This window comes from Paroedura picta, chromosome 3, assembly GCF_049243985.1.
Source record: "Paroedura picta isolate Pp20150507F chromosome 3, Ppicta_v3.0, whole genome shotgun sequence".
NCBI classification, from domain to species: domain Eukaryota; kingdom Metazoa; phylum Chordata; class Lepidosauria; order Squamata; family Gekkonidae; genus Paroedura; species Paroedura picta.
Window position 1 is genome coordinate 108,253,999 of NC_135371.1, and position 15,137 is coordinate 108,269,135.

General features: G+C 44.7%; 1 protein-coding gene across 1 annotated transcript in view; it reads right to left on the reverse strand.

Annotated features, from left to right (window-relative positions):
• Positions 1–6,247, reverse strand: part of DOCK2 (dedicator of cytokinesis 2) — a 430,014-nt gene extending 423,767 nt beyond the window's left edge. The window contains exon 1 of the mRNA XM_077327133.1: positions 6,055–6,247. Coding sequence (XP_077183248.1) covers positions 6,055–6,094 — 40 coding nt within the window. The 5' untranslated portion in view covers positions 6,095–6,247. The remainder of the gene's footprint in view (positions 1–6,054) is intronic.
• Positions 6,248–15,137: the final 8,890 nt, after the last annotated feature.

Here is a 15,137-nt window from a genome sequence, read left to right on the forward strand (position 1 = left end):
GGGCCATTGGCGGCTGCAGAGCAGGGGCATAGTGTCGGGGCAGCAGGGTAAGTCCAGGGGCGCGGGGCTTAGTTGGGGCAGGGAGGCGCGGAGCTTTGTCAGGCCGGGGAGGGGTGGGGCTTTATCAGGGTGGGGAGGCGCGGGGCTTTGTCGGGCTGGGGAGGCGTGGGGCTTTATCAGGGTGGGGAGAAGGTTGGTCGTTCGCAGCGACATGTGGTGGGGCGGGCAGAAGGGCTGGGTTGGCGGTGGGCGCAGAGGCAGCCGCGGCCTCTTAGGGCCAGGCGGTGGCGGCAGCAGCGGGTGAAGAGCAGGCGAGGGTTGCGGGCAGCCCCTGTCTGGGCGAGGAGCATAGATTGGGGAAGGTAAAGAAGCAGGGGCGCGGCGCCGTGGATGTGGTGTCCCTGTGGGTTTTCCAGTGGGGAGGACTTACGGTGGTGTGAGCGCAGAGGCGAGGACGGCTGACTCCGCAGACGGCCGACTTGCCAGAGTGCTCATAGGAGGATGGGCCAAGTAGCCAATGGGGAGCCTCGGTGTGTGCGGCTCCCAATTGGCCACTTGGCCCTCGAGTGCCACTCGGAGGGGCGAATCAGGAGCCCCGAGGTTTTATCCCAGACAGGGTCCGCCCTATCTCCTCCCTGTTACCCCTTAGCCTTTTATTTATTACTGTTCCGCAGGAGCGGTTTAAAGATATGTAGACTATCCAGTGGCATGGGTGTTATTAAGCCACTGGGATTAGTATTACCTCAACAGCTACACAGAAAGATTACATTTTGTGGTCACTTCAGCTAGAGTCTTAAACTTGGTTCCTATCGATTTGGCTTTTAATGAATCCAGCACAGGAACATACATGCAGACCTTGTCCTGCAACATTATTCATTGTACATGTCTTAATAAAATAGTTATTAAAGTTCCAAATTCAATTAACATCAACCCCATGACAGTATGACAGAATGATAGTATTCCCTTGCTTGCTGGATAGTACCTGGGGGAAAAAAAAGAACAAACTTCTAGCATGTTGACATCAGACTAACTGACAAAGGAAGTGGCTTTGTAGGCATGATTGTTTCTAACTGAGTATGTGGAAATTTACTGTAAATGTTCCCAAATTATTTGAAAAGATCAAAACACCATTAAAATATATTATGTGGCTTATCAATTATAGAAACATATGGGAAAATCCCTTTAAAAACACCATGTTTTACCCATTTCAGTTGGTTGGCTGTGCTAAACACTTTTAACAAAAGTAATGAAAAGTCCTGTTATATGAAATAAAGTCTAAGAAATTCAGTCTATGCTTTTGTGAATGGTCACCTACTTCATTAGATGCATCAAATGGTATCCTGAGTTGGCAAGTATCTAAATCAGGCCTTCCCAGCCAGGTGTCCGTAGACCTCCCAGGGATCTACAGGAGCTCTGGAGGAGTTCCACAGCCTTTTGCCTTCCATCTTTTCCCTCCCCACAACAGACACCCTGTGAGGTGGGTGAGGTTGAGAGAGCCCTGATATTGCTGCTTGGTCAGAACAGCTTTATCAGTGCTGTGGGGAGCCCAAGGTCACCCAGCTGGTTGCATGTGGGGGAGCACGGAATCAAACCCAGATCACCAGATTAGAATTCTGCACTCCTAACCACTATACCAAACTATGATTTTTGGAATACAGACATGGAATACCTAGCTACTTTCTTGATGCACACTGTAGCCCACAAAAACCTTTATTGCACTTTGGCATTCATTAAGATGCCATAAGATTCTTGATTATGTGAAAAGGTATGAAGTAAGAATATTTTTCACATTATGCTCAAAGACAAGGTGAGCCTTAACATGCTAAATACAAAATATTTTCATATATAAACTCTCAAAACTGTTTTTATTCAAGTAAAAAAGCCTCAAAAATAATTTGCATGTCTGGAAGAAATATATCTAGGAAGAATGGCAAGTTATTAGTAAAACAAATAGCTACGCTTCCTAGAAGTATCTATAAAAACAGTGGTGCATTCAAAACAGCCTGAGTTTTAACATACAACTGAAACTTGGACTTGCTATGCACAATGTCAGTATGTTCTTTACCTGGGTTCAGGTGCTGGCTTAAATGTTGTTAAGACCCTAACCGATTTACATTGTAATGATGGAGAAGGAGTTGACAGGAGAGGCCCATGTATGTGTTGTTATACCCAAATTACAGCCAATGCAGAACTTTCCACTGGTACAAATTATTTTACTGAATGACATTTTACATTCTAGAACTCATCTCAGAAATAAAAATGGTCTAATACCATTTCAATCTGTCAATGACAGCAAGATTAAAATTAAGTCTTCAACCCCTGAAGGGAACTTTAAGGCTGTCAAGATTTCCGCTTCTCTCTGTCACAACTAATTATAACAGCTGCAGTTTGTATATTCAACTGAGTGAAAACTCTGGTAAGGAGTGTGGCAAACTTCTTCCCTCCACCCTTATAGGCTGTGGCCCTATTGGATAATTTCTCCCTCTATGGGAATAGTGTCAAGAATCACGTGAACTGGGCTGCTGTCAGTTGGGCAATCGTAGAGTAGGCCCACTGCATTCTCAGTTGAATTTGACATGGCTGAAATATCACAGCTCTTTATGTTACCACATCTTGCAAGCCATGTTTATCTCATTGTACTTTAAAATTTCCCAAGGTAGAAATGTTTTTTTTTTAATTATTATTATTTAATTTTTAGACCGCCCTTCTCCCAATAGGTCTCAGGGCGGTTTACAACATAAATAGTTAAAAGACAATAAAATCCCCATAAAAACCCCAATTAAAAGTTACATATAACATATAGCGGCGGTGGTCACAATTCTGATCTTAGTTCAGCCTGGTGGAGAGAATAATGTTCAGAAGAGGGTGGCACCAATACAATAGATCTAACCATGATCTCGATGTTAGAGATCTCAATATTGGAGGGGATCCTCTGATGGATTAGTGGGAGAGCTGCCCTGGCCTCAACCATATGCCTGGCGGAAGAGCTCCGTCTTACAGGCCCTGCGGAAAGCTAATAGATCCTGCAGGGCCCTTAGCTCTTCTGGGAGCTCATTCCACCAGGTTGGGGCCAGGACTGAAAAGGCCCTGGCCCGGGTCGAGGCCAGGCGAACATCCTGTGGGCCCGGGACAACCAGTAAATTCATACCCGCAGAACGGAGTGTCCTGCGGGGGGCATAAGCAACCAAGCGGTCCCGCAGGTAGACGGGACCCAGGCCACGTATAGCCTTAAAGGTCAATACCAATACCTTGAATCTGATTCAGAAACAGACTGGTAACCAGTGCAGATGACGAAGCACCGGCTGACTGTGGGCCCTCAAAGGTGTTCTAGTGAGGACCCTGGCAGCCGCATTTTGGACCAGCTGTAACTTGCGAGTCAAAGACAAGGGAAGGCCCGCGTAGAGCGAGTTACAGAAATCTAATCTGGAAGTGACCGTTGCATGGATCACTGTGACCAGGTGTTCCGAGGACAGGTAGGGCGCTAGTAGCCGGGCTTGGTGAAGATGGAAAAATGCCGTCCGAGCTACATTGTTGACCTGAGCCTCCATAGAGAGGGAGGCATCAAATGTCACTCCCAAATTCCTGGCAACTGGTGCAGGTGTTAATTGCACCCCGTTCAGGCATGGTCCTGCCCTCTTCTGCCCAGCCACAGGACCTCCGTCTTGGAGGGGTTGAGTTTCAGGCGACTCTGCCTGAGCCATCGAGCTACCATTTCCAAGCAGCTGGCAAATGTATCCGGGGTGGAGTCCAGCCGGCCGTCCATTAGGAAGTAGAGCTGGGTGTCATCCGCATATTGATGGCAACCCAGCCCATAGCCCCGGACCAGCTGGGCTAGAGGACGCATATAGATGTTAAAAAGTGTGGGAGAGAGTATCGCCCCCTGCGGAACCCCACAAGGGAGCTCATAAGGGCTCGACATACTCTCCCCCATCGCAACCCTCTGTGTCCGGTTCTGGAGGAAGGAGACCAGCCATTGAAGCGCAGTCCCCCTTATTCCAGCTCCGGTGAGGCGGTGTACCAATAACTCGTGGTCGACCACATCAAATGCGGCCGACAGGTCTAGAAGCACGAGAATGGTGGAGCCGCCCCGATCCAGCTGGCACCGGATATCATCCATGAGGGCGACCAGCACGGTCTCCACCCTGTGGCCAGGGCGGAAGCCAGACTGGTATGGGTCGAGGGCCGAAGTTTCATCCAAGAAATCTAGGAGTTGGTCCGCCGCGGCCCGCTCTATCACCTTACCCAGAAACGCCAAGTGCGAAACTGGGCGGTAACTGGTGGGGTTCCGCGGGCCCAATGATGGCTTTTTCAGTAAGGGGCATACCACTGCTTCCTTGAGCCCCTTGGGAAACTCTCCAGATGTTAAGGAGAGGTTGACAATCTCCCTCAAGGGGCCTCCTATCCGCTGGTCGCCTGATTTGAGCAACCAGGACGGACAGGGATCTAAGGGGCAAGTGGTCGCCCTCACTGAACCCAGTAACTTGTCCACTTCGGTTACAGAAATGTTAACAGTGATAACAGAATAATGTAAGTTGGAATAAAATAGTTCATATTTAAAAATATTATACCAGTTAACCCAAATTATTGGCCAGAAAAAAAAATCACAGGGTGCTCTTTGGTTACTGCCCTGGCATGGGATAGGATCTGCAGCTGCATCACCATCTTATGCCCCTGGGGTAACATGTAGGATTGCCAGCTCTGGGTTGGGAAACGCCTGGAGCCTTTGGGGGTGGCCAGGAGTGGGCAGGATTTCCGATGAGGAAGGACCTCAGGGGAGTATAATACCATGGAGTCCACCTTCCAAAGCAGGCAGCCATTTTCTCTGCGGCAACTGATCTCTGTCACCTGGAGATAAGCTGTAAAACTGGGGCATCCCCAGGTCCCACTTGGGAACGGCACCCCTAGTAACCTCTGCACCACAGGAGAGGCCACCACTGAACTACAGCTCTTCTCCATACTAGTATAAACTCTTGGAAAACTGGCTTAATGATGATAAGGGGGAAGAGCCACAGTGTGGGATATCCCTGCATGGTCCTAGGCTTCCTGTGAGGCAGAGGAAGCAACAGTACTGCTGAATGCTGGCGTGGGCCCATACCCACCAATGATTACTAGGCCTCAAATGCTTTTCAGACAGAAGGTTTTTTTTACTTGTTCTCAAACAGAAGTCAGTATCTTCGTTCATTAGTTTTGCAACAGTAACAATTAAGCCTACTGTGAGCTCTGAAATATTTTGCAATGTTGCCATTTAAACAAAACCTCAGGAAAGAAAAGTGTTTGGCTTACAGCATTCTTCCTAGAAATCACATCATTAGATGCATCATTGCATACAGCTTCTAGCTGATCAAAATGTGAACATTGCCTGCCCGCCATGAACACAATTTACACAGGTTTCAAAGGGAGGTAAATGGTAACATTTACATTTAGTCATTTAGAGATGGAATTTCCACTTGAAAGGCTCCCCTTCCCACCTCTCTGCTCCATCCTTCCATACAGTTTGGAGTAAAAAAAAAGTTGATTATATTAGCACAGAAATTACCCCTGAAATCTCAACCAGAGATAACTCTCTAGAGCAGGCAGATGAAACAGGCTTAGTTGTCACAAAAGTACAAGCAGATAAAAGTAATTCCTATTAAAAAGTCCAAGCACAAAGGCCTACAGAATAGGGTTGCTAAAAATGAAGGTGTTAACATTCCTTGTAGGCAAGACTTCAAGTTGCATGATTCAAACAAGTTTTCAGAACTCCAATTCGGTTACTCCATAACAAAAACTTTGCATGCTCTAAATTTGAAAGTCAGCATCAACCTGACAATGAACGTTATTTCTCCTCAGGCTTCCTGGTTACTTTTGTGCAACTACGCTAAAAAGTCATGGAAGGAAGCTACGTCTTCTTCCAAAGCTACTTTGAAATGCATGGATTCAGGATAGGCTTAACAAAACCATGCAAAGCTGACGGCCTATTTATCAACAGACCTAACAATACAGTTCTCTTCAGGTTCTTCAGTACTTTGCCACAGGAACTGGAAAAGTCCAAAGAGGAGACTGCAGGATACATACCCACACCAGTTTTCTTACTGGTTTTCTGCCAAGGAGCCATTGCCCACAAGTCCTGGAGGCTGTGGAAACCGTGATTGAGAAGAAACTGTTTGCCAGGAAAGAAAATGAAATCCTAGTTGTGTTCAGAGGTGGAGGCTGCAGAGTCATAGCAGGTTCGGCGGCCACAACCGTTCTTGCACTCTTTGCGCTCACTCAAGCCCTCAGCTTCCTTCCTCTTTTTCTACACCCTCCCTTCAAGAAGACGTTTAGGCCAAATGAAAGCAATACTCAAGTGTGGAGGAGGGGCAACACAATCTTGTCTACAGGAGGGACAGCAGTAAAGCAAAAACAAGAGTGCAGTAGGAGTCTCCCCATATCCTCAACAGTCAGTCAGTGACTCAGCTCAGTCATGAAGGACCCTGAGGCGAAGGGGTGTGTGAAGAGGGGCAGCAGCAAAAAGCTGGTACACAATCAGAAAGCCTCAAAGTGGAGTTAAAACAAAAATTCCATTATAAGGCATAGTGTTCCACTTCTATCACACTTCAGAACATGATTTACCTGACATCTTTTGAGGAAGAAGAGTTGGTTTTTACTAAGGAGTCTCAAAGTGGCTTACAATTGCCTTCCCTTTCCTCTCCCCACAACATACACCCTGCGAGGTGGGTGAGGCTGAGAGAGCCCTGATATTACTGCTCAGTCAGGACAGCTTTCAGTGCTGTGATGAGCCTAAAGTCACCCAACTGGCTGCATATGGAGGAAGAGCAGGGAATCAAACCCTGCTCACCAGATTAAAAGCTGCCACTCTTTAACCACCACACCAAGCTGGCTCCTTTAAGCACTACATCGCGGGGAAAGACATATAATGATTATTCAGACGTTAAATGAATGGCCATCCTGCACTATGACCATTATCTACCTATTGCCACCCTGTCCTCAAAAACGGCTTTTCTGAAAATGCCAAGATTGCAAAAAAAAAAAAAAAAGTAGAAGAGCCTCAGTTTGTAAGACCTCTCCTTGAGGTTTGTTGAAATCTTCGTACTCCAGGAAGCATCTGTTTCTATTTGGATATCCATAGAAGCCTAACAGTGCTTTTCTTCCTATTCCATTCTTTTTCTATGATGAAGTTACCAGGATATGGTACAACAGATTTTTAGTAGTGCCTCCACATAGAACTTCATGCCAGATTTATTTATGCTCATCACTACCACAAACACAGTTCTCCTTTCAACCAAAGGAAGTTGGCTACACTGAGAATGATTGATCCAAGATTTCCAGTAAGCATCCATGGCAAAGTGGAGAATTGAATCTGGGTCTCCTGTATCCTAGATCAGTGATACAATGGTTTGAGAGCCCCATGTGGCTCTTCTGAACACAATATGCCATCTGTCCTATATTTCAGGTAAGTAAGCAAGGCCCTTGACTAGTGGGGCCTGTGGTTTTCACTTTGAAATAGCTGCTGTCAAAGAAGCAGATAGGCTGCAAGCTTTTGTGAAGTGCAAGCCTCATGCCAGGGACGGAAGTAAATGTGGCTCTTTGGATTGTTGGTAAGTGTGAACATGGCTCTCTGTGAGCCTAAATCCAATCCAGGAGAAGGCATGTGTGCCAAGATCTCCACCCAAGCAACCGAGGCTGCTACAGCACAGCTGGGTCCAGAAGTGTGGGAGAAACAAACAGGCATGGTTCATGTCCATCACTGCCTCCACTGCTTTGATACCAGTCATGTCCTAGGCAAATTCCTCAGGTTGCACCAAGTGGTGCCTGGCCAAGTTCAACCTTTGTTTCTGATTTCCCATTTTGTTTAGTGGCACAGCAACATCTTCACTGGTAGACATTGCACTTTCTACCCAACACTTGGTCAAAATGTTGCCTATCCCCACTCTAATACATACTCCTGGATCTGGTTCAAGCTTTTGGTTTTAACCTTTAAGTCCCTTTGCAGTCTATGACCCACATATCTGATGGACCGCCTATTGCCCTATGCCCTGCAGGGAGTAACTTGCTGGTGATTCCTGGTCCCAGGGAAGTTTGTTTGGCCTCAACGAGGGCCAGGGCCTTTTTGTTCCTGGCCCCGAACTAATGGAATGAGCTCCCAGAAGAGCTGCGGACCCTACAGGAGATTCCAGCATTCCACAGAGCTTGCAAGATGGAGCTCTTCCACCAGGTCTATGGTTGAGGTCAGACCTGGAAGATCTGATCCCCCCCCCCACCGGTAGATGGGCAGATGAGGAGAGAGGAGAAATAGATACCAGTAGAGTCTCCACCAGCCCCTTTGGCACCTGGATAACAGTTAGGTTTGTCGCCACCATTGTTTTTTTTTAATTGTTGTCTTAATGGGGTAATTAATTTAATGTTTCATTGGGGTTTTATCTGTAACCCGCCATGAGACAGCTTGCTGGGAGTGGTGGGATATAAATTAAATAAATAATAAATATTGGCTGTTATTCAGCCTTTCATCCCAGTGCCAATTAAATACTGCTTTCATCTTTTTCTTTATGCACTTCATAATGGGTGTTTTCATCCACAAACACAGGGATAGGATCCTTAGGGACAGGATGCTACCTGTCCAGTATGAGGCTCATTCTAATAAACTGGAATGAAAAAATCAATTGTTATAAGTCTTGGGCGAGTTCAATTCGACTGCTACCTCGTTCACCACTTTGGATATCTTAAAAGGGCCTAAAAGTGGGACTCAATTTCTTGGAAGGCTGCTGACAGCGTAAATGCTATGTGGATAAGAACACCATTTCCCCCTCCTTCCACGGTGTCACCAGGCTGCAAGGTTTATCCACGTGATGTTTATAATCCTCTTTGGCCATCTCTAAAGATTTAACAATGTCTGACTAGATAGCCTGGATCTGAGCTGTCCGTTTCTTCAAGTCCGGGGGGCTCTCAGGTCTCAGGGTCCATGTGAGAGCAGCCAACAAGTTAGTACCATAAACCACGTCAAATGGGGAGACTCCTGTGCTGGCATAGGTGCCATTGTTGTATACGAATTCAGCCATGGGGAGCAGTGCCACCTAGTCTGTTTATTGATAGTTAGTAAAGCACCTTAAGTATTGTTCCAAAATTTTATTGACCTTCTTGGTATGATTGTTTGTCTCTGGATGGTAGCCTGAAGTGAAGGCTTGAACCACCCCCAAGAGCTTCAGAGGATCCTGCCAGGCAACAAATTGGGACCGTCTGTTGGACAAACAACATGTTGGGATCCCATGGAATTTGTACATGTGTTCCACAAACAGTAAGGCCTGTGCAGTAATTTCTGTGCAGTGGGTATCGTTGAGCATGGGAAAAAGTGGGATTGTTTGGAAAATGCATCCATCCCTCCCCCAAATGACTGTTTCCCCCCAGCTAGGGGAAAGGTCCATGATAAAAAGTCCATAGTGATGTGCCTCCAGGTGGCTGACAGCATCCTCAAGGGCTGAAGCAGACCCTTCTGTTTCCCCACCATTCATTTTGCAGTGAGGCAGGTGGGACATCCCCTTACCTAACCTTCCACATCTGTTCACAGAGACATGCACCTTACATTCATATTGGGGTAAGTGGGAGAGGGTGTCAGCAAGAAAGTTCAATTTCCCTGGGAGGTGCTTTAATGTGGACAAGAAACGTCAGAAAAATTCTGCCCACCAAATCTGTTTGTGTCATGAACCCCAATTCATGCCTGTTTCTTTTCCTGCAGCCTGGCAAGGCCAGGCCTCGTAAAACTGTAAATCTGTCTGCTGGCTCCATGCCTCCCCTGCTTTCCCAGCAGGGCGTCACTATCTGCCCGCCTTATCAAACTGCTCCTACGACCTTGCAAAGACAGCGGAGATTCAACAGAAATGTAACTGTAGGGATAAAAGCCAAGCCATCTGGCCCAATTGGGAATTTTTGCACCTCTCCCGCCTAAATGTCTGTGCCCCCCTCCCCTATCGAATGTACCCTATAATAAATCCTGAGACGTCCATTATATCTTCATAACTCCAAAGATCTTTGCTCTAGGGATCTTGGCTTTTCTAGTAACTCTGTAGTTTCCATTTAATAAAGCTCTTCCTTGGATTTTCAACCGCTTGTTGAATCTTGGGTGTTTCTTTACCACGGACTCTACTGGCTGGGCCCAGCTTGATTCCTGACAGTTTGGGGCTTAATTTTTGCAGCTGCCACAATGCTTGTAGATTCTTGTAATTGGTCCAATCCTTAAAGGGGACCGAGGAACCTTCCAACCAATGTCGCCAGCTGGACACTTCCAGTTTAATGGCCGCTGCCTGTTTCTCCCAAATTGCTCATTTTCTCTGGGTCTCTGGGTGTGCCAGATAACCAGAATGGCATCACGAGGTACTCGAATTGCCCAAGGGCGTGTTGAAAGCCATCAAGTGCTCATGCCCACTTTTAATCCGTGCTCGGTAATAAGCCTCCCGCAAGTCGAGTTTCATCAAGATCTTCCCACTTTCCAATGGCCACAGTAAGTCTTTTATTAATGGGAGGGGGTAGGCATTAACATAACACAGGCCAGAGCAGAGCTTCAAATGAAGTTGAGGTACACTGGGGGGAACAAAGAGCACATGAGATAGAGGGGGTGGGGTGGGAAAGCTGAGAATTTGGCATGTCTAACCTCCATCCAGGAGGAACCTGGAAAAGTTGGTATGGCACATGACACTATGTATGTACTTAGTGTGTGAGCCTCATGGGATGAAGGAAATCCTGTCACACCGTTGATGAGCCTGACACAGCTCCAAGCCTCACCCCCAGCCTTTGAGCCCAGCAGCAGTGGCTCACGAAGTCTGCAATACCTGGGCCAAAAGAGTAAATGTTTTGGCTGGGCATACAAAGACAACACTCTTGTGGGTGGGGGGGGGGGTGTCTTCAGATTTTTCTGCAAACCTGGGAAGTCCTCTGAATTCACACAAGAATCTGTTTTAGTCAGTGTGGCCCTGCCATATGGATTTAGATATCCAAATATTGCACCACACTTGACTATTAAATATTTAGATTTCCTTTCGTGCTTCATAAAATGCACAGGTGATAACTTTCCCTAAATTGATTCCTACCTACCCTTTTTTCATGTTTTCCCTTATTTTGCAAATTCCCTAATATGTTTCTTGGTAACTGCAAGGTAGACGGAGACTGGAAGACACTAATTTTCAAATCCCCAAGCTTCTAAAGTAGCTAATTATTATTTTTTGTTACTTAGAGACCTTTTTCTTGTGTGCTGGCTCTAGTTGCACTTTCAGAGGGGAAGTGGAATTTTTTGACAGAGACCAAGGCCCATCTTCCTCATTCAGCATTTCTGACAGACTGTGCAACTCAAAGGGGCATTTCTGCTCATACAAACTAAGCAATAGTCAAGTGTAATCCTTAAATCCCCTCATGAAACAAAGGACCTTCCGCACCCCCCGTCTGTTTCCTAGCATGTGAAATAGACCAGGCAACAGAAAAGCTGAAGCTTTTATTCTGAACATATATAAGCCATATCACCAAATTGTTTTAGATCTACCCAGTCTTCAGTAGCAAAACTATTGTTGCGCAGGACAACATGCACAAGACATCATCAAGCAAATTGTATGGGTCTTGGAGCCCCATTAATCATATCTAAAATCATGCATGCTATTTACATTTTATATGACACACATTAAAAACTATAGGATGGATCCTAAGCAACGCAAGCAGAATTGCACTAGAGGAAGACAACTTCCATGCTCTCCACTTCCCCATTTCAACCTTCCGTGCTCCTGTATGTCAGTGTATTCTAGAAACAGCATGCATGTGAGAAAGTGGGACTCTGCTGGAATCAGCAGAAACCTCCTTCCTTTGGTTATATTTACCATGAAGGGTCCTTTTCCTCTGAGGAAAGGAGGACATCTTGGTGTGTGATTCCCACCATCCACTCAAGCAACTACTTTTTCCTTCTTCCCATCTGCTAGCTGGGAGTCACCCTCCCTTCAGTTGAGGTAATTTCAAAAGCTGTAGTCAAACTAGACTGTAAAACTGCATATATAATAGATAACATATAACATTAAATGAGTAATAATGTAAAAACACAAGAAGAAACCAGATGAAACTAGAAAACGCAGAAGGTTGATTGTCCTACTAGTTGATTTGGGAGGGACAAGATGTCTCCTTTCCCTCAGAGGAGAAGGACCCTTCATGGTAAGTATCCAATAGTTGTTCTCCCTCTGAGGCAGAAGACTTTTTGGTGTGACTTCCCACAGTAGTGTCCTATTTTCTGGATCATCATCAACTGCTTCTGTTTTGTATTGGAAGACTCTTCTGCTGAACACAGCATTAGCTGTATTGTAAACACTGAATTTACAATACTGGATTAACATAAAGCTGGACAACCACATCATCACTGTGAAATATTGTTTGTTTTTAAAGATTATAGGTTTCTATAATACATGCTTTGAGGTAGCTACTGATGACAGATCTAAACCTTTAATTCCCATGTTCAGTAGTGCGACAAAAATGAATAGACCATCAGTTTTACTGATATGCTCTGTGCTTAGTATATATGCTTTCAGAACTCTTCTAATATTTAGTGTATGTCAAAGAGACCACTTAACCCAAAACTGTCTTATAATAGAGCAGCAAGTAATGAGAGTAAGATCTGTGCCATAATAATGAAGGTAATGAAAACAAGTATGGTGAGGCCAAAGAAAGGATGGATAGGATGCACCATAAATGTACCTTGTGCAGTTTGCAGAGTAATCTGAACAGCACTATAGCCAGATAAAGAAATATAAAAACAGATTGTCTTAGCAAGGGATTAGAAGAGCATTCCTCAATAACAGGGATCTTTGCCAGGAAAGAAGCACAAAGGATAGGGCCTGGAATATCCCATTGTGGGGCAAGGCAAAGTAGCCTAGACTTCCAGCCAGAGTATCAGGGAACTGATCTCCATCAGTCAGTGGAAACATAATTACAGTGTATTCCATAACTATATGGAGTATTTGCACTAAAATAAAAAACAAAGTATGTCTAGTGTTCTAGGTGAAAGTACTGGTATGCCAAAATAATTTTGCAGAGCACCGGGAGCCACTAGGAAACACTTAATTGGGTCTCCACACTATAGGGAAGGAGACATCTGAGATGATAATAACTTTCAAAAGTTCAGAGTCAAAAGAAGTGCTATGAGAAAAATGCAGTGAGACCCTAAGAATGTTGCATGTTAGGTCTGTCGTAGAAAGAAAAAAGCAATCTTGGCATTCCCTGAAAGATATACACCAAAAATACAAATTCTGTTATGGTGCCACATATAGATATGTTAAATGCCAAACAAACCTGCAGTGGAAGCCCCCAAAGAGCTGACAATCTTAGCAAAATAAATTCTAACTAAAGACCAAAAAAGGGAAAATTCTGTCAGGTTCCATCAGAAAGAATCAACAACCACCCATCAAAAGTGCAGGGGGAAAACATTATAGTAGCCTCACATGTGGACTTTGGTGTGTACTTCATAAAACAGCCAACACTTACTCCCAAATGAAGGAAAATGCCGGAATTCTCTCACTGTTTCCATCTGCAATGGTAGGGGGACAGTCTGCAGGAATGGTAGGGTGGGTGGTTGATGAACAACCCTGCCAAGCAAAAATGACTATAAGCCATGTGATCTGGGCCTGATCATAGTTAATTTCAGGTATGCATGCTTAATACATAAAAATAATCCACAATCACACCTCTTTTCTGTCTCAAAAATAGTACTAAAGAAAATAACCTAATTAATGGGAGATAAGCAGCCTCCCCTTAGAGATGTGGGGAAGATTTTGGGTCTGAGACCACAGAGTGACATAGGCATGAAATAAATGTTTGTTTCCTGTGCCTGATGCGGCACTTTTATTCCCTTGGACAAGCCAGCAGACCAGACAATTGTATGTGTGTATTTCTCTTGTAGAATAAATCACCACAGAGAATAGATTAAATAATTTAAAGAATGTTTGATTACCAGAAGCTTTCTAGTAGGAGATGCCAAGGATGGAACTTGGCATCTTGCACATGGAAAAAGCATGTGCACAACCCTGGTACACCACGATATATGAAGGAGGGGAAGAAGATGTGACTCAAGTAACTGATAGCAATATTTCTGTATCTCCTATATCTGATACAGTAGTATTTCCCTATTCCAGATTGTGGCAGCCCTGGGCACAATAGAAGCAGTGGTGGATGCTCTAGTAGCCATTGCTGTGGCTTCATGCACGTTCTTTAATCCAAAGTCAATCCTTTTATGTAGACTGTGTCTGATGTGTCTTTCTTCATCTTCAGACAGCAACCCTGGATACTGCAAAGTTTGAACTGGCGCATCAACCAGAGGTACCTGCAAAAAACTCGTAAACATAGGATGGTAATGCATATAGTTGTAAAATGAAACTTGGGAACTGCTTTGCCCATTCTACATTCAATGGTTTCTAAAAAAAAAAAAAAAACCAGGAAAGGAAAAGCCTTCTGATTTGAACTTAATCTGGGGCAAAAAATCTTTTTCCCCTTGGATCTGTTTGGTGTCTGAAACTGTTGCCTGATCTACCCCTGGTGTCTTTTTGAAATCTAGTGCATGCCTCGAGAGAAGGGATGCTATATGAGTATCTGATCTTAGAGTACCCTGCAACCAGGAATATGAAATCTCCTCCCTCATAGATCACCTTATAAATGATAAAAGATTCTGAAGGAAGATTAAGGTGCCTAGGAACATTTACAATACTGATCTGATGGACTTCTGATGGACCACGGTTCCTGACTCCAAATTCAAACCCCCTGCTTGGTTTAACAAATCCATAGTCTGAGCTATTCCAATGTTGCTTACAAAATGTTTTCAAAATGGCTGCCACCCAGGATCAGCCAATTAGAGCATGGAAACCAACTGTTTTAAGGTTATAGGATCATTGGCTGGAGCTAGACAAATCAATTATTCATACCAATTGATCATTATTATCTAGGTTATGCAAATATCCCTAGGCTGGAATAGTACAGCTGGGACTGGGAGATTTATTTTTTGTAGTTTATGCTGCCATTTATTGTTCTGTTTATTGTTCTGTGATATTTATTATGAGGTTTTATTGTGATTTGTATGGCTTTTATATTGTAAACTGCCACGGGACAGCAATTGCCATGAGTGGCGGTATATCAATTAATACCAAGCATGG